This window comes from Physeter macrocephalus, chromosome 9 (assembly GCF_002837175.3).
Source record: "Physeter macrocephalus isolate SW-GA chromosome 9, ASM283717v5, whole genome shotgun sequence".
Lineage (NCBI taxonomy): Eukaryota > Metazoa > Chordata > Mammalia > Artiodactyla > Physeteridae > Physeter > Physeter macrocephalus.
In genome coordinates this window covers 22,856,036-22,880,973 of record NC_041222.1, presented here as the reverse complement: position 1 = coordinate 22,880,973, position 24,938 = coordinate 22,856,036, and the positions used below count along the sequence as shown (strand labels likewise).

General features: G+C 40.8%; 1 protein-coding gene across 1 annotated transcript in view; it reads left to right on the top strand.

Annotated features, from left to right (window-relative positions):
* PLPPR1 (phospholipid phosphatase related 1) overlaps nt 1-24,938 on the top strand; it is a 263,459-nt gene that overhangs the window by 209,335 nt on the left and 29,186 nt on the right. Inside the window, exons 3-4 of the mRNA XM_024126495.2 lie at nt 7,376-7,564; nt 21,978-22,110. Of these exons, the coding sequence (XP_023982263.1) occupies nt 7,376-7,564; nt 21,978-22,110 (322 nt within the window). The remainder of the gene's footprint in view (nt 1-7,375; nt 7,565-21,977; nt 22,111-24,938) is intronic.

Sequence of the window (24,938 nt, the reverse complement as noted above, 5' to 3'; positions counted from 1 at the left end):
AGGAGTGGGATAGGGAGGGTGGGAGGGAGGGAGACGCAAGAGGGAAGAGATATGGGAACATATGTGTATGTATAACTGATTCACTTTGTTGTAAAGCAGAAACTAACACACCATTGTAAAGCAATTATACTCCAATAAAGATGTTTAAAAAATAAATAAATAATTTTTAAAAATCTTTCATAAAATACAAAAATATAAAGACATTCAAGGATCAAATACATTGACAAAAGAGCACTAATTGATTGCTTAATATTTTATTTTTATTCCTTCATATCTTGAGGTAATATCATTTGCAAATAGCAAAACTAAGAATAGTTTGACTCGTGAAAGTTCTTATTTGTGGAAATAAGATGCTTGTCAAGAAGCATTATTTTATTGACGGAAAAACTAGTTGAATATTCAGTCCTGGCTAATGCAATGACCTCATATTCTCGTACGTATTTTAGGGCATGTAGTATTGTTTGCTTATCCAGAAAAAAATATACATTCTACTTAAGTCTTAATAAAATAACAGCTAACAGTTATTGAGTGCCTGCTAAGTGCTTTTGATATACTTAATCATATAGTTCTCATACCACTCTCATGAGAACTTATTTCACAGGTGAAGAAACTAAGGCATAGACAGGTTAAGTTCAAAGACATATAGTAGTAATTAGTGGATTGGGGATTTGAACCTATGTGCCTTAGGCACTAAAGTATAAGAAACTTGCTTATGATGAGACAAGTATCTAATAAAATCACATTTTATTGAAGGATTTTTAAATACAACCCATAGTAAGAAATATATTTCACTTTGTATTATATATTCTCCCTCTGCCTATATGTTACATACTCAACAAAAGTTTCACACAAAAACACTTGTCCTTAAGATTGGAAGTTTGGGATTAGCAGATGCAAACTAGTATATACAGGATGAATAAACAAGGTCCTACTGTATAGCACAGGGAACTATATTCAATATCCTGTGATAAACCAAAATGGAAAAGAATATGAAAAAGAATATGTATATATATATATAACTGAGTCACTTTATGTACAGCAGACATTAACACAACATTGCAAATCAACTGTACTCCAATAAAATTTTAAAAAAACACCTGTCCTTGCTATGTCAAACTCTAATATATTCAATTCTATTCCATTCTTTTTCACTAAAAAATTCTAGTTGAACCCTACCTTGTGTACATTTGTTTCACAATGAACTAATGGTTTGAGACCTGCAGTTTGGAAAACACCATAATAAGGGACATATATAAGACACAGTAATACTAAATGAAGCTAATAATAACTAGGGATGTCATTTATTAAGCATCTACTATGTGCCAAAAGAGTGTCATTGATATTTATGTATAATATCCTCAATTCTCATTACAACCCTGAAAAGTAACTCAATCTTTTTTCACAGAAGAAACCGGGGTGAGGAAAGGTTAAAAGATTTGTCCTACAGAGAGTAGCCTGAGCAAAGGCTCCTTCCACTAGTCTACTCTAATAATAACATTGTAGTATTATTAAACAATGAAATCCATTTTTTTAAAAAGATGCAGGTCTGTATTTCACTGGCAGAAACCTTATTAAAAGGTAGTATCTAATTCACTGCTACCCAGTAGTTTTTAAAAACCTAACCTGAGAGAAACTATAATTAGGAAGGAGTGAAGAATATATAGTCTACCCATTCTTTTAGAACATGCTTACTATTATGAGTCAGGTACTGTTCTAAATACTACACAATCCTCATGATGACCTGAAGAGGCAGGTGCTGTAGCATTATTAGCCCCACTTTACTAACGAAGAAACAGAGGCACGGGAATTTAAGTCACACACCTAGTAAAAGCAGCAGAGCAGGTTTCCATCCTAGCAGTCTTAACCTTTCATTGTGCTATGTCTCTCAAGTTCAACCTAGACCGAATCATAATGCCAACCTCCTCCCTTCTATCTCACACTATTGTTTCTGTGCATTTAGCTTTGATGTGATGTCATCGGCCTATGTTAAGAGTTGATATGAGGTCCCATATAAAGAACAGCACCAACATACTCAGTATTGTCATTGTTTATCATGTCCCTTATGAGAACTCAGGATGAACTCCTATCCAGTCACTCTATCAGAAAGATTCTACTCTTCAACCGTTGGTTGGTTTTTTATCATATAGCTACTGTGAAATGTGAAAATGACCAGTATTTCCTTATTGTGTTGACTATTAGACAACTTATACTCCTATATACTATAGTGTATATATATAGTATATGTACACTATAGTATATATATATATACTATAGTATATATACTATATATATAGTATATAAGTATACTATACTTATACTCCTATCTCCATGTTTATTTCTTCTTCTGTTCCAACTGCTCTTTGATGCTTGCTTACTTTATTTGGTGGAAGTTGGTATAACTTCTTTTTGGAACAAAATGAGAATACATAAACATGTCTCAGTGCATACTTATGAGTTATTATTAACCTTCATACAGATGAAATTGATACTAGGAGACATTTGAATAAAGTACTCAAGTCTGTAGCACATAGCTTAGCCCTTCATATTATGCTGACATATTTGTAACCTGATTTTCCCCAGGCTGCCCAAGTTTGTGTGGAGAAATACATCACAATTATAGTAATCATCCTAGGTTCACCCGAGTTGTGTGACCTTAATGCAATTCATGTAATCTCTCTGCGCCTGTTTCCTCTTCCATAAAATGGAAATAATATATGTACCACATACAGGGTGGCTGGGCAGAAGAAGAGTTAATTTATGTCAAGTGCTTAGAACAGTTCCTAGGACATATGCATAATATAGGCCATCACCTTGACCGTCACCATCTCCTCCTCCTCCATCTCCTACTCCTTCCTCTTCTCCTTGGATCTCGCCCATGTTGTTTATGGAGAACTTTCATTCCCTCTCAAAGTGTTATCCTTATTTCTAAGGGTTCCCAGTGAGGTCTCAGGTGTTTCCACTGTCAGTTTTCTCTGCTGTTTCCCCTCTAACTTACTACCTTGTTTCCCACTTCCATCAGTGCCCCTTGAGGGTTTCTCACCCCAGCCCTTTCGTGCAGCTACTGACCCTTGTGCCTAACATGCTTACTCAATACTGAACAACATGCAAATCCTTAATGTGTACTATCCCCTGGAGTCCTAAGACTTTGCTTCTGCATCACAACCATGCCAAGTCTTATCACCTAAGCTCTGGTGCAGCGTTCCTTCCACTCTGAGTTTCCTTTATCCCAGCTCTCTATGGAATTGAACATATGTCCTTGGGGCTTAGTCAAAACCAATATCCTGAACACACACCATGCTGCCCTCTCCATCCCCTGCCCTCGCTCCTTCTCCACGCGGTAGCCCCTTCCCTTGTTCTCCTCCTGCCAATACCCATCCCTCACCGAACACATGCAGCCATGTATGAAGCCGAGCTTGGGATCAGCTGACACCCTCCTACAGATCACTGTCTGTTTCCTGTATTGGCGAGCGCTCCCCACTTAGCTTGATCACAAATTGCTTGAGGTTAGAGAGCACGTCTGAGAATTCCTCACCTTCACAGCACTTAGTTCGGAACTGAACACAGAGGCGGTTTTCAGAAACAGTTGTTGGTTGACTGATTAATTGGCATTGGTCTTGATAGCTCCTGGCCAGACCAGAATAACCTCGCTCTTTGGGGAGGGAAACATTGTCTCAGGTAGAGTGACCTAGCACCCCAGTTTGTTCAAGACTACCTCCATTTTAGCACTGAAAAGTCCCATGCCCCAGGAAACCCCTCGGTCCTGGGCAAACTGAGATGGTTGGTCACCTAGCCCCAGGAGTCCCCAGTTCAAACTATGCCCTTTACACCCCAGACCAGATACCAGTTCTCTCATTTCCGCATCATGTGTCTGCCCCTACATCCCTGGACACACATCCATGCTCACATGAGTCATAGCAGCATTTATCTATCCTCTGCTCTCCCAGCTTGTATCCTGTCATATAAATTAGTGGTCCACAATTGCTTCAGACTTTACCGACCAAAGAAAAACGTACTTGTCATCTCAGCCTCTTCTCTCAGCTTTGTGACCTCCCCACTTATCCCTCTGTGACATTCATTTTTCTCCAATCAGCAGAGAACCTGGGTAGAAACACAGTACTCTCAACTCTGAGAGGCTGGATTTCAGATATTGCTGGCTTCTGCCTTCTGAATCTTTGTGTGATCAGGATGTAATGCATTTTCATATATCGGGTTGTCACTCTTAGAAAGCGACAGCTGAGGAAAATCCCTGGTACATGAGCTCCTTCTACCTCATTATCTCCCCACAGCCATAATTGCTTTTTTCACACTAATACCGTCAACCCTTCCACCAGCACTTGGGGCCAGCATATAGCCTCACCATCTGCTCATGTGACACCAACATTATGGCCTCCCTCCATGCCTCCCTCCATGGGGCTGGAGAAGGCAGCGGAGACGGCAAGTGTGCCAGCTGGCACGAGTGACACAAACCTAGACAGTGATGAATCATGGCCCAGGACAGGGCGGAGGAAGGGAGGACACCGACGGCTAATTTACACAGTGCTGCAAAGCAGAGCTCTCTGCTTGTGGAAGCAGAATCAACGTGCTGTTTCTGTTCCTGCAGTAAATGCATAAGCTTCTTTTTAATATATGGTCGCAAGAGAATGTTCAATAGAAAAGAAACCTCGAAATCAAGATCCAAATTGTTCTATATTTGCTTCTGTGCATCTCTAACTGGTATTTTATTGAGGACTCTCCAGGGGGCTTGAGGATGGCTTTAAAATGACAGGAAGGGGTTTCTGGCTGCTCAGGGGAGGAACCAAGGCCAAGGTGACTCATGCTGATGGGTCAGTTCTGTCCCGTAGGCTGTGGAAGTTCCCAGCTACCTCCACCACCCTGCATCTCCAAGGTTCTCTGTTCTTTATGCCCTGCACTTGATTCATTCAGTTCTCTCTGAATGCTGTTTCCATAGTTAAATTGGCCAAGCAGCTATTCAAGATTTTTTCTATGTATATCAAATTTAGAGATATTGACCTTCGCTTTTTTATTGTTACTGTTGATTTTGATGTATTTGATGTTAAGACAATTCTGTTTTAAAAGTTTCTATTCTTCAGTTTTCTGAGTCCTCTTACATATATATATACACATATATACATATATATATAATATATATACATATATAATATATATACATATAGATCGTATATATAGAGATCATACATATACATATATACACACACACATTATTTTGCTTTCATTTACTTCATTTTCACCTTTTTCTCTTTTAAATGCAAGTGGTAGCACAAATGTCCCTTGTCAAATATAATATTCTTCCTCAATAGAGGAAGCTAGATGCCATTTTTGTTTTATCCAAAAAGCCCCCATCGATCCTGCCTGTTCTCCAAGCTTATTTCTCCTAAGGGCTGATGAAGCTGAGAGAGAGAAATGTGTTTCCTGCCACATGGATGAGATACAGAGAAATCAGATCAAGCCTGTGCAGGAGACAGAAACAGCCCCAGAGGCAGAGGCCCCAAACTGCTGGAATCCTAGTGTTAGCTCCAAAACATTCGGGTCAGCTGGCTAGGTTCCCTCCTGTCGGGTCGACTCAATTGACTAGTGCAGCACAAAAGAAACAGAAACTTCACGGCCTTGACTTTATAAACTAGCTACTAGCAAGAGCACCAATCAGTGGGGCAGCATGGGAGCACCTATCTCTCATTCCTATAGGAAACATCCTTATCCAAGTTTCTTCTCTGTTGCTAAAGAGAAAAGAAATAAACAAAATGCTTGAAACAGTAGAGATGGCGGGCATGAGCATTGGTAATTTACACGTGCCAATAAACAACTTCAGGCACAGAGAAACACACACGAATGTCTAGAGATTACTGGATGGTCAGAAGTTGTGCCAGAAGGTCCACTGGGGGAGAAGGGGTAGAAAATGTCAGATAATGGAACAAAATCCTTGTAGAGCCAGAAACAAGTCATGTGTAAGAGAGAGTGATTGCAAAGTATGATTTGGAGCCTACCTGGAGATAAAGGTGGTGATGGATACAGCCAAAAGGTAAAGACCTTTATAACAGAATGGTTAGGCGTTTTACTTTAGACACGTTAACGCTGGAGATCCTCGAGGTTAGTCATTCCGGGGCTGGAATAAGAACTTGAGACTAAAACCTAAAAGATTATGGTTTCCCCCTCCCTGCCCCTTATGTACTTCCAAATAGAAACAATTTTTAAGCCATAAAGGATGTACAAAGATGCCCTACCAAGTTCTGATTCTTCTCCCAAAATGATTACTTTGATACTTTTAAACAAATCAACATTTTAAAATATTTTTCCCCATTTTAGTTTCCCTGCTTTGCTGATTGTCAGTCTAAGGACATGTTTGGTTTCCTTGTTGGATAATCCAGCTGTCATCAGTTCTCCTTGCTGGGCCTCTGTTTTCTCATCTATGAAATAAAGATTTTAGATGGGAAGATCTCCAAGATCTTTTCCAGCTTAACTTTCTGTAATTTCGTAACCTCAAAGACCTCTTTTCTGTCCATCTCTATCACCGTCTCATCTTGCCATTTGGTGTTTCCTAATGGGAGTGAGAAAAATAATGGCATTTCCATGCTCCCCCAACCCCTCATACCCATTAAAGGCTACATCTAAACCTCGGTGAGTATCTGGGACATTTCTGAATCAAATGAAAGGATAATTGTGTCCCTTTTTGTGTCCAAACCTTATGAAGGATATATGTCTGTAATAAGATGTGATCATCAGTAAAGTCCTTTACTTACTGGTAGAAAGCATTTTGGAATAAAGGCAAAATCTTTTTGGAAAAGGATAAAAGTTATGACTGATATAGGATACCTGTACAATGTTTTCATCCACGCCGGTAATTTAGGTTCTGAAGATTTCCCTTAACCTTTCTAGGCTTTAGCTTTCCTGTTTGTTCATTCGTGCATCATTTACCTGCCTCTAATACTTTATAATAAAGTAAGTCTATCTCTAACATTTTATGAAATTGCCCATGAACAGATCTCACTCTACATCTTGCCAATTCGTATGCCACTATCCTTTGACTTTTCACCTCTGTCCTGAATGGCAGTATTGCCTTGGTTCCCATGCATCCCCTGAGAAGGGCGCAGCAGAACCTGGGTCTCTCTACAAGCCTTGCTGTGGTCTGCTTCTCAGTTGGGAGCTGTTCATTATTTTCTGGAAGGTTTATGTAACAGATGTTACAAGGCAGACAAGCAAGCACACACTCCCTGAGCCCGAAGCACATGGAACCAGGCACGTACACACTTGCCAATACCAATACAAGGAGAGCTGCTGGGTGATGGAGGGAGTGTGCTCTGAGGGGCGGGCGCTGCTCCGAAGCCCTGCTAATGTCTGTGTGGCCATGCTGTATTTTCAGCTTGTCATCATGGCTGGGACAGTGCTGCTTGCCTACTACTTCGAATGCACTGACACTTTTCAGGTGCATATCCAAGGATTCTTCTGTCAGGACGGAGACTTAATGAAGCCTTACCCGGGGACAGAGGAAGAAAGCTTCATCACCCCTCTGGTGCTCTATTGTGTGCTGGCTGCCACCCCAACTGCTATTGTAAGTACAGAAAAGGATTTCCTTCTTTACTGGTGGATCCTAAACAACATTTTCTGTCTGCCTTTTCTCCTCTTTCCTCTCTTCCTGGGTGTTCACCAGCAGCCTTATCAGGCATACCCTGTTTCAGCCGAAACAGAGTGAGTAGAGCTGTGCATAAAATCTCATTAAAATAGGTCTTGTCTTTTATAGGTGGCTTTTGCTTTTTGGTTCCTGAATTTAAATATATATACATATATATTTTTAAAAGAATGTCTGAATGTCATACGTATATATTTTTTAAATGAACAGGCCTGAGTGGCTGCCATGTTAAGAACAGCTACTGTACTCTTAAAAAAAATATGCTGTGCGTTGTGTGTATTCAGAAGAGGTCTTGAATGTAAATGCTGGCCTTGATACAAAGCCTCAGCAGAGTGGAATAGAATCCCCCAGGCCTGTATCTCTTGCTCTTCTGACTGAACTTCCAGAGAGGCCAGAGATGAAAGAAACCCCTTGACCTGAAGTTTGCTGTGAATTGTTCTGGGCGGCTCTGGCTCTGCTCACATTACATCACATTCAATTAAGTTGCAAATTTACCTTCGTTGATTGCATTCTTCTCTCTCAAGAGGCAAAAAAAAAAAAAAAAACAAGTGGCCTGACAGGCCTCTTGGGAGACTATTTCAAAAGCATAAAGCTCATAGATCCATATTGTCTAGTAAAATGATTTAGCATTTAGACATCTTAATTTGATTTTAAAAAAATGACTTTGTGAGTGTTTTAAAATAAACATTTCTGTGTCTGAACATGCTACAACGTCAGATTATTTGGGATGTAATTTCAGTTAATAATTCCCCCCTTTCTCTGCCAAAGCTGCCTCCCCCCCAACTCTCCCTCCTCCCCTACCTGCCCTCTCCCACTGCCCTCTCCTTGGAGCAGTAATAAAAATACCGACTGGCATGCTGGGGAATGTACTGATTGCTCAGACATTCAGTTCGAGTATTGTTTTCTATGCAAATGTTTTACTTGCTTTAAGATGAGAAATAGAATAGAATTTTGAGGAGGAAATAATATGGACATAATGAGTCGTAGTACTTTAAGTTCATTTTGATCATTGATCCTAGACTTGACAAGCTCCCCCTTAAATAATAAGGCTATGCCGTAGGAATTAAAGTCAGCAGTGATAAAACATGATCTATCACAGTGGTTAAAAACACATGCTTTGCAGTCCGACCTTCCGGGGTTCACATCCTGTCTATGTGACTTCAGGCAAGTCACTCTACTGTTCCCTCCCCCCAAAATGGGGATAACGTGACTGCCTATTTCACAGAGTTGTCAAGACTTAAATAAGATGCTTCATACAAATGACTTGGCACAGCGTCTGGTATGGACTAAATAGTTAGAAGTCGGGGAAACAAAGAACCTGGCTGGAAACTGATCTTTACCTTCTTCAGGATCACAGACCAACTTCCTCTCCCTGCAGAGAAGGAGATTCCACTGAAACCCTGGTATCACCTCCTCTTTAGAGCAATGGGGGATGTGCCCTCTCCCAGAGGAAGGCTGATCTCCGTGTTCTTCTTACCTTTCCCTTTTCCTTTCTCACCAGCCCAAGGACTAAGAGAAAGCATAAAAGACACCCTTCTAAGTACCTTAAAAGGTGACACACTTCACTCCTCAGATAAAACCTGGAGGCCACATTGGGTTCTATCTGTAATGGTTTAATGGCAGCTCTACCTAGTCCTAGAATTAGTCTGGAATCAGGTCCTGGTTTCTTCCTGTCCCATAAACATATCATTTTCTCATGTACTCAGACATGAATCCCTGAGTGATCCATTGACTAACTAACATATTTTCCTCTCTTCTTCCCAGTCCCAGGAAACATCATTGCCTAGGTTCTCTTGCAATTACTTTTTGTAATTATAGAGAGTATTTTCCCTTTAAAAAACAAAAACAAAAACACCTAAGGAAAGCAAGGGAAACAGATCAATAAAAATTACGAAAAATCAGTGAATCAGAAAACAATAGGATTAATAAGTAAAATGTACAACCCCCTGGTTAGTCTAAGAAAGGCAAAAGTTAAAAAAAAGTCAAGAAAAGAAAAGAATATATAAGCAAAAATATATAAACCTTTAAAGTCTACACTGTAGTTTTATTTAAATTGTATTTTCAATTCTGTGCCAATACATGCTTACTTCTCAATAAAATTGATAATATTCTATGAAAAGATAACTTACTAACAATGCCTTTAAAATGTAGAAAAGCTGAATAAATGAATACAAATGTTTAAACATGTCTAAAATTTATCGCACAAAATAGTACTGGGGACACATAACTATAATATAAATTCCTTCAAACTTTCAAGGGATAGAAAACCCATAGCTGGGCTTCCCTGGTGGCGCAGTGGTTGAGAGTACGCCTGCCAACGCAGGGGACACGGCTTCGAACCCTGGTCCGGGAAGATCCCACATGCTGCGGAGCAACTAAGCCCGTGTGCCACAACTACTGAGCCCGTGTGCCACATCTACTGAAGCCCACGCACCTAGAGCCCATGCTCCACAGCAAGAGAAGCTACCGCAATGAGAAGCCCGCGCACCACAACGAAGAGTAGCCCCCGCTCGCCGCAGCTAGAGAAAGCCCACGTGCAGCAACAAAGACCCAACGCAGACAAAAATAAATTAACCAAAAAAAAAAAGAATAAAAAAGAATAAAACCCAGAACTATGTAAACTGTTCCAGAGCCTTAAAATAAGTGGAAAGCTTTTCAATGCACATTATGAGGTGAGAAAAATATGGATTTCAAACACTTAGAAAGTCTACATACACACCCACAAAAGCATCCTCAATTAGGAATGTTGTTGCAGGCAGATAGAAAATGATTGATAGATTTGTCTACCTGAAAATAAGCATTTCTACCAAAAGAAGAAGTAAATAAAGACCGCAAAAAAAATTGGCAGCATGAGACTCCAATGTAAATATTCCTAATACTTAAAAAGATGAGCTTCCCAAAATAAAAATGAGAAAGGACAAAAATAGACAATTAACAACAATAAATTGACTGTATGCATATAAACATTTCTAAACTCATCAATTATCAAAGAAAAATTATTTTAAATACAGCATTTTTCCAATATAAGTTTGGCAAATGTTTTAAAGTTTAACCCATGTTGTTAAAGGTGCAGACACTTTCATACAATTCAAATGTAAACTGACATTTTCTTTCTGAAGAGCAGCTGGTCGAGATGTACTGAGAGTTTTATAAACTTCAGACCCAGTCATTAATTCCATGCCCTGAATTTATGTTAAGGAGATAACCAGAGTTTTATATAAATACAAAGATTTGTATATAGGGATGTTCATGTCAGTGATAGTTTTAAGAGCGGAAGGAAAACTTGGCTAAATACACAGCACTAGAGGATTGTCTAAACACATTTTGGGCAGTCATGTTTCTGAAAAACCTCTAATAGCAAAGAAACATGCTTGTGATTTAGTGAAATGATTTGTATGAAGGCTAAAAAATTGTATATAGTATTGCAGATAAACATTTTTCTCTTCTATAAGAGAATTTGAACTTCCCTTAGTTTTCTAGCTCTGTTTCCTTAGAAAAAGATATGTATCAGCTATGTTACTAGGCAAAATTAACCCCTGATTGGTGAATTGCATCTGGACTCAGAGAACTATAATTACCTGAAAAGGTGCCATGCTGTGACTTCCAAGTACAGTGACTCTGGACACTTGGCATGTCTAATGTGGGAACTTGGAAGCTATGTCTGTGGAGTTGCTATACCATATATTGACTCCTATGGGACATGATGATGAGTCTTTTAAGCTGGTGGCTCCTGCATCCTCTGTTATGTCTGCAGTCTCCCTGCACCTGAACTGTACTGGACCACTGCAAGGGCATGTGCTAAAGAGGAGTGTGTGATGCTGCCCTGTTGGCAAGCTGTTGTTCCTCCCAAGTGGACCAGTGCCAAATGAAGCATGTGGTTGTCTGTGGGTCTGAATATTTAATAGACCCTAACAAGACACCATGTGTGTTACAAGTATAATCCCAAATTTATAATTACACATAAAAGACTAGTAAGAAATAAACTAAAAATGTATAGCTGTTATCTGAATGCTAATGGTACAGTCTTTTTTCTTCTGTTTTATATATATATATATATGTTTAAATTCTACATCAATGTAGTATTTTCTTTCTTTTTTTTTTTTTTTTTTTTTTTGCGGTACGCAGGCCTCTCACTGTTCTGGCCTCTCCCGTTGCGGAGCGCAGGCTCCAGACGCGCAGGCTCAGCGGCCATGGCTCACGGGCCCAGCCGCTCCGCGGCATGTGGGATCTTCCCGGACCAGGGCACGAACCCGTGTCCCCTGCATCGGCAGGCGGACTCTTAACCACTGCGCCACCAGGGAAACCCAATGTAGTATTTTCGAATTGAAAGATATATTTTTAAAACATTCCAGTTCTTCTGACATAATTATGAAATGACCAATCTTTAATAAGACTTGAAAATAGCAATTCTAATAAACAAAAACACACATGGCCAAAAAACAAAACAGAACTTGATGATGAATTTTCTCTTCTCTTTGGGTAAAAATGATAGATCTTTCATTCTAAGATTTTCAGCAAAAACTCTTCTCCCGCCTACAAATTTTGATCACATATCTTCCACCATTTCCTTTTCCCCAAAGGACACAAACTGACATGGGGTCAAATGCTCTGATGGGAAGCCATGGGGATATGGCTAATGGATAGTGAACTAAGTATTAAGGATCTACAGTTCTACTCTAGTTTTCAAGTATGGAACTCCGATTCAGCTGTTCCATTATTTTGCTTCTCTGGGTGAAAAATGTGACCAATAATGATGGCAGCCCTCCAAGATATGTGCTGAGGAATATTCCATAAATGATGACGGCAAGAATAACATCTTTTAATTTACTTGTATTCTGCAGTCCTTGCCTACTTTATCCTCACAGCATCCTAGTGAAATAGGAAAGAGACATCCCAAAGAACATAGAGAAAGTTTGTGGTCCAATTCCCTTCATTTTTGACTCTGAGTCCGTGAGTTCATTCAGGGGGCCAGCTGTTAGCTACGTTACTTGTAACTTGAGACTTAGCTACATTAAATGATTTGCTGAAGGTCGCAGTTAGTTCTGTACGTAATTGGACAGTTACCCACCCATTTGGTTCTACTTTTCTTTTCCTCCCGAATGAGGGGCATTGCTAGGAACCAGCGCTGATTACAGCTGATGGGTTAATGGCAGAGAGCTGAGTGACCTTGAAACCCTGCTGTGGTGCTTCATCTTCCCCCCAAGACCTGAAAATAAGTGAGCAGCGACAGGACAGAGAGCAGAACTCCCCTGCTGCTCAGGGACATCTCCTGGGGGCAAGGAGCCGTGTTTACTTCTGCCCCTTCCTGGAGAGATATGGCGTATCCTAGAGCAGTCATTTCGGGGCCACGTGAACACGGATCCCAAGTGCCTAGCTCAGCACACCCCCTGGCCCTGAGTGTGCATCCTTCATTATCCTCACACTGCTGTCATCCTGTCTCAGGCCTGATCTGTCAGGAGAGGGAGGGATCCCAGTTGTGGCTTTGCCCCCAGTAATTGTGTGACCTCTGATAAGGCATGTTCCCTCTTTGGGTTCGATTTCTCATCCGTAAAAGGTGGGATTGGGCTAAATGATCTCCAAGATCTTTCTGGTTCTAATATTCTTTGAGACATGAAAAAAAGAACCTTCTAATTGGAAGCCTCCAAATGTCAGATTCCCAACTCCCTAGGCTCTCTTGACTTTATTTCGGGAGTTCAATCTGTGCCTGGCCAGGTGTTTCACAGAATGGGTGTGTGTGTGCGTGTGTGTGTGTGTGTGTGTGTGCGTGCGTTCACTCCTTCTTAAACCCATTTCCTATCTTCCCTGTAGTAGAAAGAAGGCAAGACTCCTCGGGGGTAGCCAGGTGTTTCACAGAATGGGTGTGTGTGTGTGCGTGTGTGCGTGTGTGTGCGTGCGCGCGCGCGCGTTCACTCCTTCTTAAACCCATTTCCTATCTTCCCTGTAGTAGAAAGAAGGCAAGACTCCTCGGGGGTGACTTATGTGACACAAACTAATGGCAATTCTCAAAAAAGGTAGTTCAACCTGGACTCGTCCTTGGTGTTCTGTGTATTCTCTAGCACACGGGTCCCCAAACCCCAGGCCGCGGACGGGTATCGGTCGTCAGCCTGTTAGGAACCGGGCCGCACAGCGGGAGGTGAGCGGAGGGCGGGCGAGCAAAGCTTCCTCTACCGCCCCCCATCGCTCCCATTAACGCCTGAACTTCCCCCCCGCCCCCCCTGCGTCCGTGGAAAAACTTGTCTTCCACAAAACTGGTCCCTGGTGCCAAAAATGTTGGGGACCGCTGCTCTAGCACATTAACCATAGAAAAACCTAGCACCCTAAACTGCCGTGTGTCTCCAAGGATGGGCGCTGCTTGCAGGGACACACAAGAAAGGCATGAGGGAAAAGACTGCCGTGGGTTTGACCTGTCATTTCCTATCTCTCCTTTTGTGCTTCGCTGTCAGAAAGGATCAGCATCATGTTGAGGCAAGGCCACACAGGAGAAAGCTGTACAGGGACTTAGGAAAGGTTAGAGCTGGGGGGATTTATTGCGTCCAGAACGATTTAGCCAAAAGTGTCGGCCCACACTTCCAGGAAACCTGCAGGGTGCATTCTGACCAACTGGAAACCCTGGCTAACAACTGCCTCAGGCCCCCTGAATAAACTCACGACTCAGAGTCAAAGGCAGAGAGCCTGTTTGGATAAGAGGATTTAACCCGGTGGAGAATCTGATTTACCCTTATTTTATCTCAGCCCCAGCACCACAGGCATGAGGAAATAGCTAGTAAACCTTTTTTTGGCCTCACAACAAAGTGATGGGAGTATTTAGAACCGAAGCAGCAGAACGTTTGACACCCAGCCTGAGAGAATTGACAGAGCTCACGGTTTGTGTGCAAGTGTGCACGCGCGCACACACAAGACTCATCTAGAGTTTCCTGGAAAAGGAAGAGACAAGCATAATTTGATAGAAAGGCACAATCTGGAGGAAACTGCGACTCTTCACCTGGGGGTTTCTGGGCCATAAGCTCTTGCAGTGAATACAAAAGCTCAATGCACAGTGTGGATCAGAGTGGGCTCTGGGTAAATGCACATCTGTTGCCTGACTGGTGAGGGACGCAGCTGCCAGAGCAAAGGGGAGACAGTGTGGGCGCCTGTACTGAACAACCTCATCTGTTGAAACCCCTTTTTAACACTTCGTCATTCACATCGTTTTCCCTTTTGTACATTATCTCATGACTTTATTTTTTTTTACCGTGAACACATTTTCTTTGTTGCAAATGTACTTAGTCATTACAATTTACTTTTTTTTCTGGGAAAGGGTTATAGATAGCCTCATTAATTGTTGTGGATTTTTTTTTAAAACCTTGAAGAAAAATATCCATTTCCCTATTTACTATCCATGTGGCAGATGAGTGCTCCAAATTCCTTTACAGATTATTTTTTCCCTTAACATCGTCCCACGGAGAAACTTGCTTACCACCTTTGAGATGCCCCTTTTAAGGATTGGTGAATAGATGATTGTGTTAGGAGCTTTGATAATTTGTTTCTTGAAAAGACTACTGTTTGCCTAAAATTATGTGATGGTCAGTTTACTTGGTGATCACAATGCATTTTACTTTTTACTAAGAGCAGTATTTTAGCTAACTCATTTTAAATTCCCATTTCTCCTGCATCCACCATCCAGAAAGAAAAAAAAAGGCTCAAGAGAACACCCTGCTTTGGAAATGTAGCATCCCACCTTGGTGTTGCATTATATAGCAAGTGTTAACTTAAGAGCGTTTTGAATGGGTAGATGCCACCCCTGGATTAAGACCAGAAATGACGCTCCAATCCACAAAACATTTGTTATGTGAGTTGCTGAATGATTTCCAAAATGCCATCATCCACATGGCCTTGATTCTATTGAAGCATTCAGCTTTGAAAGGCATAGGAAGTGTCTAGAGCTGAATTCCTTTATTTACATTTAGGTGTGATAAAGCAGAAGTCAAGAGTTCTTGAACCAAGCACAGCTCAGCAGGTCAGAGGACCAGACCTCTGCAGATCTGGGTTGTCACCGGCACTCATCAGGAAAGATGAAAGCGGAGCATTTAGATGTCGGCAGCCAGGACTGGCAGCATAGTCTGTACATTTAAAATCCCCTGGGTCACTTTTAAACAAAATCTACGGCAAAAACCACGCCTGCCTTTCTTGGAAATGCTCACGAGTAAAGAATCTTCCCAAGGAGGATATTGGAAGCATTTAAAAATCCCTGGGACTGAAAGCTCTGAAGCTACTTAGACATTAATATTGAGAAGTATGCAAAGAACCCTCTCCTCTTCCTCAGAGCATGACACACAGAAATCCAGGGAGGAGCTACCAGCCTCTGCTGTCCTTAGGCACACAGGTAACAGAGATATCAGGCAATGTGATCACTCTGGAGCAGGCGGTGTCCACTTTGCTTTTAGGGAAGATTACTTGGGGAGGGCAAAGCCCCTTGGGATTTTAAAAGTGAATGAAGGCTGAAGGAAGAAGCATTGCAAGAAACTACACTGGCCCTGGAGAGCTTAACCAACAGGAGAGAGATTAAAGCCCAATTAACATGATTTCAGTTCCCTTAATCAGCCCTCTATTGTCAGTTCCTATCATAAAGGCAAAGATGTTGGAGCTGGAAAAGCAACTTAAAGTTCTCCTAGTCCAACAGGTAAGAAACTGACAGATGAGAAACTAGGCCCAGAGAGGTCAAGCAAGTGGTCCAAGATCGAACATCTGGTTAGGGGCAGAGCAGACCTAGTATCACACCGTGTTTTCTTAATCCAGGACAATTTTTCAAGCAATTTCAATACACATTCTTGCCTAGACCGACCAGTAAGTGAAAGCAACAAGCATTCTTTGAGCACCTATAGATGTTTTGACATACATTTTCTAATACTCTCAACAATTTTCTGATATAGTTATTACCCTCATGTTCAAAGTCATGAAAGAAAGCAAAGCAGAAGCTCAGAAAGGTTCAGTTACCTGCCCAAAGTCACACATCAAGAAGGAGGGAGCTGAGATTTCAACTCAACAGCCCACATTGAAGAAACAGCAATGACTCTGATATTGCCAAGTAGCAGAGCTACAACTAGCATATGTGTGAACCCAAAACATATATTCTAGGAATTCTAGACACCCTTTATGATGACAGCCACATAGAACATGCAGTGAGTCCCCCTTACAATATGAAATTATAATACATCTTCCAGTGACTTTTTCTGCAGATTTTATATTTTGAAATCTGAACAATATCCCCTAAATATTTTGCATTTATATCACTTATTTATGACTTATCAGATCGCCTTTAAAGATTGTAAAGAAGTGAAGTCTGAAAGATAACACACCAAACTGATGTATTATATTCCAGGGTTATTTGTTTTTTTGCCATTTGGGCTTCCATATTTGAAAGACAATTTTATCGAATTATCCTCACTAAAAGTATATTTAGGGCTTCCCTGGTGGCGTGGTGGTTGGGAGTCCGCCTGCCGATGCAGGGGATGAGGGTTCGTGCCCCGGTCTGGGAGGATCCCATGTACCGCGGAGTGGCTGGGCCCGTGAGCCATGGCCGCTGGGCCTGCGCGTCTGGAGCCTGTGCTCTGCGGCGGGAGGGGCCGCAGCGGTGAGAGGCCCGCGTACCGCAAAAAAAAAAGTATATTTACTGTTATCTAAGTGTCTTAGGTCATGTCACTTGTGATTGTAGCCAGCATAGCTGGGGGATGAGAGATGCACCAATGGAATTCACTTGCTGTTTGTTCATGGCCAGGTCTAGAGTTTGGCCTTGATCATTTCTCACCAGAGGGTATGCTCATTTGCTATGAGTGATAGGATGCTTGTTAGCCAACAATTTGAAAGGCCATAATAGGCAGGACAGCCAGGGCCGAGCACATGGAGAGTCCCACATGTCCCAGCTGCTCTCTGAAAAGAGTGGTGGATAGAGGCAGAGTGTGTGTGGCAAAGATACAGATGGAGGAACCCAACCATTGCCAGAACCAGAGTCATAAATCTGCCAGTGTGTAGATGGCTTCCAACATCAGCTGGGGCCAGCCAGGAAAGAAAAGAGACCCCTAACCTTTATCAAGCAGAATCTTCCCTCTCTCTCTCTCCAAGCAGAATCAGGCCCTGTATGAGACTATGGAACCCAGTGGATGGAGAAATAGCACCCTGTGTGTGATCAGAGAAGCGCAGTGAAATGAACATCCATGAATCCCATTCACTGAGATCTAAGAGCTGCATTATTTTATCAGCAACCTTTATGTCCATCACAGTCTGAACTGGATGGACCAGGAATACTGTCCTACCTTGAAATTATAAAATGACCCCCTTCCTCCCTTTCTTTCTTCCTTCCTTCTTTTTTTTTTTTTTTTTTTTGCGGTACGCGGGCCTCTCACCGTTGTGGCCTCTCCCGTTGCGGAGCACAGGCTCCGGACGCGCAGGCTCATCGGCCATGGCTCACGGGCCCAGCCGCTCCACGGCATGTGGGATCTTCCCGGACCTGGGCACGAACCCGTGTGCCCTGCATCGGCAGGCGGACTCTCAACCACTGCGCCACCAGGGAAGCCCTTCCTTCCTTCTTTATGTAAACATTATTACTTAATATCATCAAAGTATTATGTCGATAATCAGATATATAGGTTAGCATATATCCTTGCTCTGATTTTTTTCTTTTGTATTTCATACCTCAATTGTGATTTGAATATTGTTGACCAATAGTATCAATTCTTGTTTTTTGTTTGTTGGTTGGTTTTTGGTTTTTTTTATTTGGCTGCGGGGATCTTTTAGGTGCGGCATGTGGTATCTAGCTCCCTGACCAGGGATTGAACCCTGGGCCCCTGCACTGGGAGCATGGAGTCTTAACCAGTGGACCACCAGGGAAGTCCCAATAGTATCAATTCTTATACTGCTTATCACCTTTGACATGAGAGTCTTAGGACATTTTTACTTATGGATTTATTTGAGCCCCATACCCTTTTCACATGACAAGTTTTGTTTGGTATGCCTTGGAGTGATTTTGTTTAGATCTGTGTATGTGTGCACATGTGTATTTTTAACACGAACATGTTTGTGTAGATTTTCTCTCACATTTTCTTGCTTTTTTGCCTCTTGTGTGAGTAGTGACAACCATCACTAAATGGAGAATTTCTAGAATTTTCTTCTCTCTTTCTTATAGAGTAAGGATGTTTTGGGCTTCTGAAATGGCTGAGGCAAGCAATGCTTATTTCTTTTCTTATTCCTATGTGTTTACCACTCTCCATCCCATTTCCCTGCTTTACTTTTTAATCATGTCATTTCACAACATTACATGATATACTTACTAGTTTATTTGTTTGTGGTCTCCCCCACTATTCTCTGTTCACAGCTACGTCTCCTGTGCTAGAACAATTCCTGGCAGAATGGGTGCTCCCTCTCCAAAATTGTTGAATGCAAAATGAGTATATGAGTAAATTTAGTTTAAAAGAGATACTTTACTTTGTATTAGTTAATCCTTAATTTTTACTATATTCCTAAGCAGTACAGCAAAAATTGCATGCTTTCTGGTCCCTATTGGGAATTTCCTGCAGAGAAATCTTGAGAGAAGTTAAGGTCAGAGGGTTCTACCCATACATAGGTACTCTAAGATTCAGTCTTTTATTCATTCAACAAATATTGATTGAATCTACTAGATACCAGTCCCTGTTCTAGTTACCATGCAAGGAAGGGCAAAAGTCTTTCCCATAAGGGCATCATAGTCAAATGAAGAGGGACATACAGACAATAATTGCAATTAATTGGGTAGATGTCAGGATAGAGATCTGTGTAATATGCTGTGGGAACAATGACAAGGCAGGATCTCCCTTTTCCTGAGGGGACCTGGCAAAGTTTCTTTATAGTCTACCTCGTTAAACCTGTATTCCAAAAAACCTGCATTAATCTGATATGCTTAATTCATTCAACATTGAATAACTACTACGTACCTTACACTGGGCTATGCCCTGGGGACATAACCGGAATAAGATATGTGGGACATCCCATAACAAGGAATAACAATGATAGTATGTAATCGTACTATCATTGTAATTTGTGATAGAAATGGAAAGGAGAAACACAAGGTAAGAGATTCACGTACAGCATGAATGCCTAAGCTCGTCTGTGGGAGCAGAGAAAACTCCCTCAAGGAAATACTATTTCATGTACCCGACTATGCATGAATTTATCCCCATCTGTTCACTAAGATAAAGAACAATAATGCAGTGCCATCATTGCAGTGGGGACAAACAAAGCCCCTTGGCACCTTGTTTTGGCAGAGATAGGCCTAACGAGAAAAGAGGGATGGCTGAGTTCTTGAAACTATTCAAATATTTTCAGCTGACGGAGCATCAACACATTGTTAATTCCAAGGGACGTCAGGCACAAAATATTCTTAGACATACATAGACAGCACCTGCCAAGGTGATCCATGCTGGCCCATCATTTGTCTGTCTGACCCGGAACTCAGTCTTTTCCTGCCAACTTCCATCCCATTCTGACTTGCCCATAGTTCTATTTCCATTACACCATTCTATCTTGTACTTTAATATCATCTACATTTTTTAGTGTTTAAAGCATATTGCATTTGTTTTGTTTTCCATGTTGTCAACATTAAACACAAATTCAACAAATATTGTATTGCATCACTGCTGAGTAAAAGTATAGCAGTTAAGAGAAAGGACTCTGGAGCCAGGAAAACCTGGCTCCAGAGCTGGGATCCGTGACGACCTTGGACAAATTATTTAACCCCTCTACGCCTCAGGTGTCTTATCTGTACAATGGGATAACAGTATCTATTTATAGACCACCTGCTAGCGCTGCTTCAGACACTGTCTGGCTGTGTGTGGCCAAGTCCCTGAGACTTTCGGGTTCCTCCCTCATAAAAGGAAGGGGAAAACATCTGTAGACGATTCCAGTTGTACTATTCTATAACTTAACTTCCATCTCTCATGTGCCATTCATGGCGCTGGCATCTTGATCCATCTAAACAGATATTCTATAATGATAGGAAGAGTATAAGGTATAGGAATTCTTAAAGCATTGATGAAGTTTATCTAAAACCACAAGCACACACATAGCAAAGAAGAACAATTATAAGATCACATTCTTCTGCGGAAATATTGAAATGAGGGTTCAGAAAATAAAAGTGGCATATGATGTGGTGGGAAATGTGGACTTTGGAACCCAGTTGTACTGAATGCCAATCCCAGTGCCTCCACATGCCAGTTGTATGCTCTGGAGGGTAAGTTACTTAACTACACTGAACTTTCATTCTTCACCAGTAAAGCAAAGGTAATACTACCAACACTAGGGATTTTGTGACCATGAAACCTATTATGATAAAGTGCTTGACACCCAGTTTGAAATAGATGATGGTAATTATTAACTTTTTATTCACTGAAGGTTCTCAGTCTTCAGTCGCGGCAGCGTCAAAGTTGGTGACAACTTTCCTCATGCCCGATCCTTATTTTATATGGGAATACAGTGCGCTGGGTGCTATAAGCATAATGAAGAAATATAAGATATGGTCCCTGTCAACAGGAAGCTTACAATGTACACAAAGGCATTATGATTTAAATGGTAATATACGTGTATTAGTTCAAGATAACGAGAGATGCCAATCTTAAAGGTGCGACAGTCAACCAGTTCAGAGTAGGAGAATATCGATCAGGCAAATGTGTTCAAATAAAGATGGTAGTATTGCCACATAATGAAGTCATATTGCCATGGGTGCGTATAATGCCCTCCTGGGCTGTCCCAGTCATTCCGCATCATTGCAGTGCACACATTCAGTTAAAAATATTCAAATCCAGCCTGAGTGAGCCTTATCATAGATTCTATTATTCAATTTATTATTTCAACTTAGGTTTTATATGACTTTAGAATTAATATTATGGCCTGAAATCTATCTGAAATTATCAATTATTGCTTTCTCTAATTCTTTTCAAGAGTTAACTGCAAATTACTATTTTTTTTTTTTTTTTTTTTTTTTTTTTTTGGCATACGCTGGCCTCTCACTGTTGTGGCCTCTCCCGTTGCGGAGCACAGGCTCCGGACACGCAGGCTCAGCGGCCATGGCTCACGGGCCCAGCCGCTCCGCGGCATGTGGGATCTTCCCGGACCGGGGCACGAACCCGCGTCCCCTGCAACGGCAGGCGGACTCTCAACCACTGCGCCACCAGGGAAGCCCACAAATAACTATTTAACTCTCCATCTCTCCAACATGATATCTTCTAATATAATTGTGAAGCCTCAGAAGTTTTGAGTTTTTTCTTAAGCTACTGGCCTCTTTTATCAGACAGCTATCCAACTTGACAATTCTTCAACATTCCTTCTCCAGATTTTTATTGGTGAGATATCCATGTATTTCATAAAGTCAACCAGAGAATCTCTGATTGCCCAGGAGAAAACAATTCTGACCGGAGAATGCTGTTACCTGAACCCCTTACTCCGAAGGATCATAAGATTCATAGGTGAGTACAAGGGCATGTTGGACTAAGCCCTCGCTTATAGGTAAAACTTACTAAACTTACTGAAGATGAACACATTTGATAAAATAACCTAAGCTATGGAAGCATCAACTTTAAAAGCAAGAGTTGTTTTGGGGATTTTCCAGGAAGTACAGAAATTGAGCCTGATCCTGGTACCAAGTCAAATTTTTGATCCTTAAAGGGAAGCAATACTTATTAAATTGTTTTACAAATGATTTCAGCTTTGATTTTTTTTTTCCTACACAATACTTATCTGAGATTCCCTTGGGACATATATTTTAATATTGACTGGATATTGCCATATACCCTTTAGCTGAGTCAGGCAAGGGGGTACAGCATCAGGAGACACCAGTAAAATGAACTAGAAATAATCAACTTTCCTGACAAAACTTTCCTATCCAGTAACTTTGTTATGCAGGGAACTTTAAAAAGTGTGGAAAATCTAATCCATCAGGTCTTAAAAAGAATGCCTTTCCAAAGTTGGAAAACAAATAGTTTTATTAGTGCTTGTGATGAGGAATAATTAAGACATTTTCTATAACCCTCCTTCTAGGACTTTTATTAAAATCCTGAGGGTATATGGATAATGATTATAAATATGGGAATGAATGTGTATGTGAGTAAAGGTAGGAATATAGATCTCTCAGAGTTCCCACACGGTGAGTACTCAGTAAGTAACTATTAGTGTTCTAATGAGATCCTGCAAATACTTACTGGTCAGGTGTTCATGGGAGCCAGGATAAAACTCTGAAAGTATCAACATGGTGCTAAAACAAGCCATAATACCATTTAGAACGTATGGAACTGACAACTGAGAAAGTGAGGGCCAGAACACAGCTCCTTTGGTTATCCTTAATCCTTTTCTTCCTGTTATAGAAAAGGGTCGAATTTCCTCAAGTCATGAGCAAATGATCATATCAAAATCAAATATGCAGTAACTTCATGCACCCCTATGTTCACAGCAGCACTATTTACAATAGCCAAGACATGAAAACAACCTATATGCTCATTAACAGATGAACGGATAAAGATGTGGTACATATACACAACGGAATATTACTCAGCCATTAAAAAGAATGAAATTATGCCATTTGCAGCAACATGGATGGACCTAGAGATTATCCTACTAAGCCAGAAAGACAAATACCATATGATATCACATGTGAATGAAATCTAAAATATGACACAAATGAACATATCCATGAAACAAAAACAGACTTACATAGAGAACAGACTCGTGGTTGTGGGGTGGGGGGCGGAGGGAAGGACTGGGAGTTTGGGATTAGCAGATGCAAACTAGTATATATAAGATGGATAAACAACAAGGTCCTACTGTGTAGCACAGGGAACTGTATTCAATATCCTGTGATAAACCGTAATGGAAAAGAATATGAAAAGAATATATATGTATAACTGGATCACTTTGCTGTACAGCAGAAATGAAACACAACATTGTAAATCAACTATACTTCAATAAAATTTTTTAAAAATATGCAGTAACTTCTAACATTGGCATGGGAGATAGGGAAGTAGTAGAGTGGGAGGGCTAAGAATACCTAAGTTAAAAGAAGTAAACCTTAACATTAAAATAGTCTTCGGCATTTACTGATGGTATTTGCAGAAAGACCTGTGGGCGTCTGCAGTCGGCTCATTGGGTATACCCTCATCCATATGATGTCACCTCTATCTAGTTTACTCATTCCAAACAATGGTGCCTTTCAAAGACATCCAGAGTTTGGTCACTTGCTTCAAGGAAGACAAGAGGAGAGGTGAGGATATTTATTATACAGAACACTGGACTAGACACTTTATAATTTCGTTTGATCCACCCAACACCCTATAAGGTAGGTTATAGTTCTAACTGTGCAGATGAAGAATATGATATAAAATGGGATAAAGTAACTGTTCCCAAGGACTGTGAGTGTGTGGCTAAGGCTAATAATGCCTGTATTAGGGATCTTCTAAGCATGAAAAATACTATGATAAAGTGCCTGACACCCAATTTTCAATAGATGGTAATTATTAACTTTTAAGTTTTCATTCCATGATTTTGCTTTCTGTGGTTTCAGTTACTCACAGTCAGCCAAAAATATTAAACGAAAAATTACAGAAATAAACAATTCATAAGTTTTAAATCATGCTCCATTCTGAGTATGATGAAATCTTGTGCCATCCTGCTCTGTCGTGAAGTATCCTTTGGTCCAAATTATTCCACCCATCGGTCACTTAGAGGCCATCTGGTTATCAAGTCAACTGTCATGATATGGCAGGGCTTATGTTCAAGTAATCCTTATTTACGTAGTAATGGCCCCAAAGCGCAAGAGTAGTGATGCTGGCAGTTTGGATACGCCAAAGAGAAGCCGTAAAGCACTTTCTTTAAGTGAAAATGTAAAAGTTCTCAATAAGGAAAGAAAAACATCACATGCTGAGGTTGAACAGTAAGAACAAATCTTCTGTTTGTGAAATTGTAAAGAATAAAAAAGTAATACATGCTAGTTCTGCTGTCACACCTCAAACTGCAAAAATTACAGCCACAGCCATGGTAAGTGCTTAGTTAAGATAGAAAGGGCATTAAGTTTGTACAATAAGATATTTTGAGAGAGAGAGACTACATTCACCTTTAATTACAGTACATTGTTATAACTGTTCTATTTTGTTATTAGTTATTGTTGTTAATCTTACTGTACTTAATTTATAAATTAAACCTTATTATAGGTATATATGTATTAGAAGAACATAGTATATATAGGATTTGGTGTGATCCACAGTTTCAGGCATCTACTGGGGGGGTCTTGGACCGTACCCCCGTG